This window comes from Pezoporus flaviventris, unplaced genomic scaffold (genome assembly GCF_033815535.1).
Source record: "Pezoporus flaviventris isolate CSIRO_AGI_PZ_B2104156 unplaced genomic scaffold, CSIRO_AGI_Pfla_v1 ptg000035l, whole genome shotgun sequence".
Taxonomy (NCBI): Eukaryota; Metazoa; Chordata; class Aves; order Psittaciformes; family Psittacidae; genus Pezoporus; species Pezoporus flaviventris.
In genome coordinates this window covers 74,427-83,610 of record NW_026892583.1, presented here as the reverse complement: position 1 = coordinate 83,610, position 9,184 = coordinate 74,427, and the positions used below count along the sequence as shown (strand labels likewise).

Below are 9,184 nucleotides of genomic sequence, written 5' to 3'. Positions count from 1 at the left end.
GAACATTAGAAGCAATAGTGATGAGAATGCCAGAAGATCCTAAATACGCATTAAGGTGGTTGGACATCTTTAGTTTGCTAGATGTGGTCTGTATGATGAATTTTGGCTTTATTGCAGGAAAAGGATACAGCTGTATGGATATTTGTCCAAAAGAGAAGATGTGTGTCATGATGAGACTCTCTGAAGGACTGTTTCACTCTAGAAGTCTATTCCATGTTTCTTCCCATATTAAGAAAGGATAGTAAGAACCGGGATTTTAACACATAATTTTTTGATCTAACATTGAGTTTTGATTTCTAAAGAGCATAATAACTTTGTTGGGCATTAAAATGTGTATAAATTAGGCTTCTTCTGTTAAATCTGTGTCCTTAGACTGCAACCAACATGAACAGGGGTTCAGCTAACTGTACCGTGAGAAAACTTTCTCAACGTGTTCTCGTTTTTCTGGTCACCGTGACATATAAAATAGCTGGTACGTTGTGTCTTGTACCTTGTTTTCCACATTCTCTCCCCTTCAAACCTCGTTACTCTTATCTTGCGAAAGATTTGAGTTGACTTTGTTACTATTTCTTATCTTGACAGTTAAAACCACTAGAATAATAATGGCCAAGGAAAACCAAAGCGTAGTGACAGAGTTCATCTTACAAGGCCTCTCCTCCCAGCCAGGGACACAGACTGTTCTTTTCCTAGTGTTTCTGTTATTTTATCTGCTCACAATTGTTGGTAACATCATGGTCATTGCAGTGATCAGAGCTGATTGCCAGCTGCAGTCACCCATGTACTTTTTCCTTGCCAACCTGTCCTTCTTAGACATCTGCTACGTCTCCAGCAACATTCCCCAGATGTTGGTGAACCTCTTGACCAAGAAGGGGACCATCTCCTTCTCTAGATGTGCTGCTCAAATGTATTTCTCTCTGGCTTTTGGCATGACAGAGTGTTTCCTGCTTGGGGTCATGGCCTATGATCGATATATGGCAATATGTCACCCCTTGCTCTACAACACTGTCATGAACCGGAAGGCTTGCATTCACATGGTCATGGCTTCCTGGGCCAGCAGCCTGCTGAGCTCCATGGTAGTCAACAGCCTCGCTTTGCATCTACCCTTCTGTGGACCTCACACCTTGAACCATTACTTCTGTGAAGTGCCAGCAGTGCTGGCCTTGGCCTGTGCTGACACTGCCCTCCTGGAGTTGGTCATCTTCATCTTCAGCATCCTCATTGCCTGCATCCCCTTTCTTCTGATCATCATCTCCTACTCCTACCTCCTTTCCACCATCTTGAAGATGCAGTCTGCACATGTGAAATCTAAGGCCTTTTCCACCTGTGGATGCCACCTGATAGCGGTAACCATATTCTATGGGACAGCCATCTGCATGTACATGAATCCCAAGTCAAGGTCTCCACAGGATAGAGGCAAAGTGGTTGCAGTGTTTTACACCATTGTAACCCCAATGCTGAACCCCCTCATCTACAGCCTCAGGAACAAGGACATGAAGCGTGCCCTGAGAAGGGCAATGAATAGACCCAAATCCCTCTCTATTTAAAGGCTTTTCAGGGATTGGTGGTATTGCATTGAGCTCTGTGAGTTGAAGCAATGCTCAAATGTCATTATTTCTCTACCTGCAATTGTCCCAGACTGAGATGAAATAATAAATGTGCTAAATTCAACAACACCTAAACAAAAAGACCTTGCATACACATAACTTTCTAAACAACATTTGGGATTTGGCCTTAAAGCCAGAGACAATATCAAGACACTGTGGCTTTAGCCTGCCTCACTGGCAGTTCATTTAAAATACAAGTGGGAAATGCCAATACCATCGTGACAAGAAAGAAGAAAAGAAGAAAGAAGAGTTAGAGAACTGTGAGAAAAATTAAGAGCTTTATGTAAAGTTTAAAATGTATTTTGCATCTGAAGGGTTTTCTAATTATCTTTGGAGCGTGCAAACATTTAAGCTATGTTGCAAACATGAGCTGCTACTGTGATTTCTCTGCAAACCTGGAGATCTCTCAGTATCTGTTTTGTTGGTTAGCAAACAAAACTGCCATCTTCTCCAATAAAGGGTGCAGCTGTCTACAACTAATATTGATCCCATTGTGCTCTGAGCATTTTCTTATCCCTGCTACGTAGAATCATAGAATGGCTTGGGTTGGAAAGGACCTTAAGATCATCCAGTTCCAACCCCTTGCCATGGGCAGGGACACTTCACACTAGACCGTGTCACCCAAGGCTCTGTCCAGCCTGGCCTTGAACACTGCCAGGGATGGGGCAGCCACAGCTTCTCTGGGCACCCTGTGCCAGCGCCTCAGCACCCTCACAGTAAAGAACTTCTTCCTTATATCCAACCTGAACTTCCCCTGTTTCAGTTTGAACCCATCACCCCTTGTCCTGTCACTGCAGTCCCTGAAGAAGAGTCCCTCTCCTGCGTCTTAATAGCCCCCTTCAGACACTGGAAGCTGCTCTGAGGTCTCCATGCAGCTTCCCTTCTCCAGGCTGAACAGCCCCAATACTCACATGACCCATAACCTGCTTTGCTCCCTTGGTAATTGTTTTCTGCCCCTTCTAATGCCTGCTGCATTTCAGTCCAGCTCTGGGTCCTCATGGACTCTGATTTCAGTAGGGCACAATCAGACATGAGTATCAGAGAAGGCTTTTCCTTTGTGTAGCTCAGAGGCAGAACCTTAGGTTTTAGGTAACCCAGGCTAGATGCAGAGTTTTTTCTGACCTCCTGAACTTCCTCTGACAATTAAACGAACCTTTTTAAAGATGTGCTTTGTACTCACACTGATATAGCACAGGTGGGTTTTCTCCCCAACCCCTAGCTTTCTCAGTCATGAACCACTGGGCATCCTCCTTTCTGTTGTGTGGGTTTATTTGTTACTCAGGGACATTACACCCCAAATCTGCATGCTGTTGGATGCCACTGGAATTCTAATTTCATGTCTGAATCCCCCACTGACTCCAGAGGGAGAAGGCCTCTCCAAAGCCTGATCAACCTTCTTACGTAGACATATTTTGATGACTACTGTTACAGAATAATTGAATATGGAAAATATGGAATAATGTTATGGAATAATTCAAGCCTAGAGAAGCCCACAGAAAGTCCTTTTCCAATGGACTTCAAAGTCTAAATAAACCAATGCTTGAAAAGAAAGCAAGAACAAGTCCCTGTGACATTTAAGGCATACAGCCTGTCTGGGTTCAGCAGTAGCATTTTTTTCTCCTTAGTAGCTGGTGCAGCGCTGTGTTTTTGACAGGACACCTGACACAAACTAGCCAAAAAGGCATTCCTAGAGGTATGGCTGACTGGGTTTAAACCACGACAAGCCAAAGGAGACAGAGCATCTTTAAAGCCAAAATCTTGTCTTTCCCTTTTAATTTTGTGGTCCAAACTGTTCTGCTGTAAGAAATACCCTTCAACTTTGTCTCTTGTCCCTTCTCCCTGTCAAATAACCATCACCAGAAGCACCAGAGGAAGGTGTCAGGAAAACTAGAGCAGGCATATGTAAAGATAGAGCATGGTATCCATAACGAGACTAAATAAGAGGCCTTGTCTAGCAGTAGGAGAAGGCAAAAGTTACAGGATGACCCACTGCAAGCCTCTCAGCAGGCCTGTACTCCAACATCAGCGAAGTCATTAAACCAATTGCCATCACAAATTAAAGGTTTTCCCTTCCCAAAACTACTGATTTTGGGGATGCTAACTGTGCTGGTGTTTCTCAGGTCGTTTCTGCTGCCTTGGGGCTGAAGTCTCTGAGGTGATCTCCTCCATAGACAGTGCTATCTGTAAAAGCATACAAGGTTCATAGAATCATAGGCCATAGAATCAATCAGGTTGGAAAAGTCCCTTGAGATCATCAAGTTCAACTGCTCCCCCAGCACCTTCAAGACCACCACTAACCCATGGCACTGAGGCCTCGAGTCGGCGGTGTGTGACTGTGACTGCAGCCCTACCCTGGGCAGCCTGTTCCAATGGCTGAGCACCCTCTGGGGAAGGAATTGTTCCTCTTCTCCATCTACACCTGCCCTGGTGCAGCTTGAGGCCGTTGACTCTTGTCCCATCCCTTGTTCCTTGGGAGCAGAGCCCAGCCCCTTCCTGGCTCCATCCTCCTGTCAGGCAGCTGTCCGGAGAGATAAAGTCCTCCCTGTGCCTTCCCTTCCCTGAGGGCTGGAGCAGCTCTACTCTGGAGTCAGGCTGAAAGAGCTGGGCTGGGTCAGCCTGGACAAGAGAAGGCTCCTTAAGGAGAGACCTTAGAGCAGCTCCAGTGCCTGAAGGGGCTGCAGGAAACCTGGAGAGGGGCTTTGGACAAGGGCCTGTAGGGACAGGCCAAGGGGAATGGCTTGAACCTGCCCGAGGGAAGACTGAGATGAGCTCTTAGGCAGAAGCTCTTCCCTGTGAGGGTGCTGAGGCGCTGGCACAGGGTGCCCAGAGAAGCTGTGGCTGCCCCATCCCTGGCAGTGTTCAAGGGCAGGTTGGACACAGGGGCTTGGAGCAAGCTGCTCTGGTGGAAGGTGTCCCTGCCCATGGCAGGGGCCTGGAACTGGATGAGCTTAAAGGTCCCTTGCAACTCAAACCAGTCGGGGATTGTACAAACGGACCACAGGAAATTGAACACTAACACCCCACCACTGACAGCTGCCATCCTGAGCACAACCCCCATTGTGACAGCATTACAGGCTCTGACATCACTCGGCTGTTCTCAGCAGCAGGCTCTAACTTCACAGCAACAAGTGCCACTGTTCCACAGCTCCCAATGTGGTTGTCACGGGCAGTGCATATGGGCAACAGCAGCTTTCTTCTGGGCCTCAGCATCCTGATCCTGGCTGCTGGGGCCATGCTGCTTGCCATCAGCCGTCGCAGATGGGGTCGCCTGTGGCCATGGGGCCCACTTGGTTCCAGCACTGGTGGTGCCTGTCCCCAGGAGGGTGACTGTGCCACACTGCTGTGCCCACAGGGTGATGGCCAGGGCAAGCAACAGCGCAGATGGAGGCGGCGATTTTGGGCAGCAAAGCCATGTAAGTCCCCGGCAGGTCCCCCAGAGGAGCCCAGCCCCATGGGGAGCAGGCTGGGTGTACGGTCCCAGGTCGGTTGCGGCCCCCTGACACTCAAGAACCCCTCCCTGCCTTGCAGGTAACGCTGTGTCCCCCCTGTGCGGGCCATGGCGCTGCAGGCCCGGCTGCACCAACTGCATCAAGGCTGTGCAGGAGCTGCAGGAGCTGGTGCTGTCAGCGTGGGCTGGGAGAGGAGCTGCAGCCGCTCTGGATGCTGGCACATGGCAGGCGCTATGGCAGGACCTGGAGGAGCTGGTGGAGCAGGGAGAGCTGAGCTGCTGCGGCTCCCCCAGTTACCCCGAGAGCATCAGTCCCTCCAAGAACCTGACAGTGACGCTCCTGACTGAAGATGAAGGAGCCCCTATGGAGGTGAGGTCTGTTTGCTCCCTCGACCCCACGTGTGCTGGCAGAGTCTCTTCAGCCCTGAAGATGCACGTGGCTCAGAAAGCCCTGGAGATACGGCTGGGGGCCCTGCCCGTGCCGGTGCAGCAGTCCCAGGAGCAAGCAGCACAGCAGCAGGGCTGCTTCCATGTTCTGGCATTGTTCAAGGCCAGGCTGGACAGAGCCTTGGGTGGCATGGTCTAGTGTGAGGTGTCGCTGCCATGGCAGGGGACTGGAACTGAATGATCTTAAGGTTCTTTCCAACCCAAAACATTCTATGATTCTACATATGTCCAGAGGCAAGCACGTAAGGTCCTACAGTTTTATTGCTTCTGAACTTGAGACATTCCTCCCAGTAGTCCCCAATAACATCTAAATGGAATGAGGATAGCTTTGTATGACATGAAATTTGTGTTGGCACAATAGCAGACCTCAAAGGCTCTGGAGGTCAGAGAAGCCCTCAAAATGCATGAAAACTCATCCTAACTACTTTTAGGCATCTAAAAGTTAGCTGGGTTCTTTTAGCTATCTTTTTAGCTATCATTGGCAAGAAATGGACACTTCCAAACACGGTTCATCCCATTGTAAAATAAGTTTAAGGAAAATAGCATGTTTTGCTTTCTGCAGGTCTCTCCCTCCTTACACTGACTACAGAAGAAGCCCCAACGGTTAGATTTGTCTTACCTGGTTGAATTTTATGCTGAAATTTGGTGATATTACACCATAGTCTATCTTCCTATTGCCATAGCCTGTTCCCCAGCACTTACACAGAACACAGGCAGAAGCTCTGGGCTGAAGAGTTCAGAGAGGACAGCCCTGAGGCAAGACACTAGATCTTGAGCAAAACAATCACATGGGAGGAAAGCAAAACACCACGGCAGAACTGATCTTTAACTTTCCTATTTCAAACTGTCGTTGATGAGATGGGAAAGCTCCACAGAGGCTTGCAGTAGCCAGTGATGGATATGCTTAGACCTTCCAAATACCTCTGGTGAGAGGCTAAACCATGACACATGAAAGGGATGAAATGGATGCTCTGCTTTGGGGGAAGATGATGTGGGAAAGCCAGTCCAGAATAGGGGAAATTATCATGTTTGGTTTGTTATTCACGCCTCTGCTCTATCATTTGATATTGGTAATATGGGGTTCACCAGTCAACGTAAAACAATTAAAAGTTACTCCTCTAAGCTTAAACTTCTACTGCTCTAGTAATCAATGTAGAGAAATAATCATTCAAATTCCAGGAAGTATCCAGAGTGCAAACATCTATATATAGGCTGTGGACACTGCTTACCTGAGCTTAGGAGAGGACTCTGTGTCTCTCTTCTGCTCCGGCTGTGCTTTCAGGGACAAGTCATCTCTTAATCGGCTGTCTAGTATTAGTCTCAGAGGACCACAGACTGTGAATCAGTAAAAATACAACTTAATGGTCCAATAGGGAAGACTGGCAGTGATGTGAACTACCTCTAGATTGAATAAGGAGACTGTGGACTGGAATTCGGATTGCATGTTTATTGTTTTATGAGGACAGGCAAAACCTAAAACAATGATTCCCCTCCCTTTATGTCTGCTCCTTATAGCTCTCATATAAAGGCTGATTGTTTCACAAGGTCAGCAATCCTCGGCATGTAATCCTCGCCATGTTAAACAGACAGAGAGGGGAGATGAGATGAGCTCTTATGCAGAAGCTCTTCCTTGTGAGGGTGCTGAGGCGCTGGCACAGGGTTCCCAGAGAAGCTGTGGCTGCCCCATCCCTGGCAGTGCGCAAGGCCAGGTTGGAACTGGATGAGCTTGAAGGTCGCTTCCAACTCAAACCAGTCCGGGATTCTACAAACTGCTTACAGGAAATTGAACACTAATACCCCACCACTGACAACTGCCATCCTGAGCACAACCCCCATTGTGACAGCATTACCGGCTGCTACGCACACCTGGATGGCTATGCTGTATGTTAGGGATATGTTTTTTTATGGTTCTTCTAAGAGAAGAAGGCAAAACTGAGGTGTCTCAGGGGAGTCACACACAAGGAGACACTGAGCACAAGGACGGCCGTGCTCTTTGACCCATGATTTCTTTCCGGTTTCAAGACCCATATCTGCACAAGGATATTTAGGGCTCATGAAGCAGCAGGATGCCCACGGTCCTGGCATAATGTGGCCTGTAACATCACTCGGCTGTTCTCAGCAGCAGGCTCTAACTTCACAGCAACACGTGCCACTGTTCCAAGGCTCCCAATGTGGTTGTCATGGGCAGTGCACATGGGCAACAGCAGCTTTCTTCTGGGCATCAGCATCCTGATCCTGGATGCTGGGGCCATGCTGCTTGCCATCAGCCGTCGCCAATGGAATCACTTGTGGCCATGGGGCCCATTTGGTTCCAGCACTGGTGGTGCCTGTCCCCAGAAACGTGACTGTGCCACAATGATGTTCCCACAGGGTGATGACCAGGGCAAGCAACAGTGCAGATGGAGGCAGCGATTTCTGGCAGCAGAGCCATGTAAGTCCCCAGCAGGTCCCCCAGGGGAGCCCAGCCCCATGGGGAGCAGGCTGGGTGTACGGTCCCAGGTCGGTTGCGGCCCCCCGACACTCAAGAACCCCTCCCTGCCTTGCAGGTAACGCTGTGTCCCCCCTGTGCGGGCCCTGGCGCTGCAGGCCCGGCTGCACCCACTGCATCAAGGCTGTGCAGGAGCTGCAGGAGCTGGTGCTGTCAGCGTGGGCTGGGAGAGGAGCTGCAGCCGCTCTGGATGCTGGCACGTGGCAGGCGCTATGGCAGGACCTGGAGGAGCTGGTGGAGCAGGGAGAGCTGAGCTGCTGCGGCTCCCCCAGTTACCCCGAGAGCATCAGTTCCAGCGAGAGCCTCAGTCCCCCCGAGAGCCTGACAGCAACGCCCCTGACTGAAGATGAAGGAGCCCCTATGGAGGTGAGGTCTGTTTGCTCCCTCGACCACACATGTGCTGGCAGAGTCTCTTCAGCCCTGAAGATGCACGTGGCTCAGAAAGCCCTGGAGATACGGCTGGGGGCCCTGCCCGTGCCGGTGCAGCAGTCCCAGGAGCAAGCAGCACAGCAGCAGGGCTGCCTCCCTGTCCTGCCCAAGCTCATCCTGCCGGGACAGAGCCAGCCCTGGCTGCGGCACGTTCTGTGCCCCTCAATGCAGGCCAAGGCAAACGCCATTGTGGATACCATTGAAGAGAAGGAAGTGCAGAGGCTATGGGGGGATCCAAACCCCACCGAGGAGTCCCTGGCACCGCAGATGCTGTGCCCTCCACCGCTGCTTGGTCCCCTGGACCCAAAGCTGCCAAAGGAGAGCAGAGCTGGGGAGCCCAGGGCCCCGGGCGATGCCAGTGCACTGGGACAGCACAAAGCAGGACAGCAGGAGCCACAGAGCCCCTGTGGATCTCAGGAGAAACCAGCCATCCAAGCACCAGAGGAGGATACACTGAAGAAGAGCCTCCTTCACCTGGGTAGGGGCTTGTCACCGTGGGACAAGGAGTGCCTGAGGCCTTTTGGTTTAGGCGCGGCCCCCCCTGCCTGTCCCAGCCTGGATAATGGAGCAGCAGGACCAGAAGCAGGACCAGCTTCCATGCTCTTGAAGAAAGGTGCTGCCTGTCAGATCAACATCCCCACACAAGACAGGGACCATGCCCACAATGAGGACAGGAGGTGGTCCTGTGCCACAGCGCCTATCAGCAAGGCAAGGCTGGAGCTGAACCAGAAGGTCCACAGCAAGCTCTGGATCCACACAGCAAGAAAA

General features: G+C 50.4%; 1 protein-coding gene across 1 annotated transcript; it reads left to right on the top strand.

Annotated features, from left to right (window-relative positions):
• The first annotated feature begins 591 nt into the window (after positions 1-591).
• LOC133273672 (olfactory receptor 2D2-like) lies at positions 592-2,039 on the top strand. The gene has a single exon (XM_061462044.1). The coding sequence runs from the start codon at positions 603-605 to the stop codon at positions 1,542-1,544; it is 942 nt and encodes a 313-aa protein (XP_061318028.1). The 5' UTR covers positions 592-602; the 3' UTR covers positions 1,545-2,039.
• Positions 2,040-9,184: the final 7,145 nt, after the last annotated feature.

Bases quoted from the DNA above. Each gene is read 5' to 3' on its own strand.
- LOC133273672 (XM_061462044.1), top strand. From the start codon at position 603: ATGGCCAAGGAAAACCAAAGCGTAGTGACAGAGTTCATCTTACAAGGC.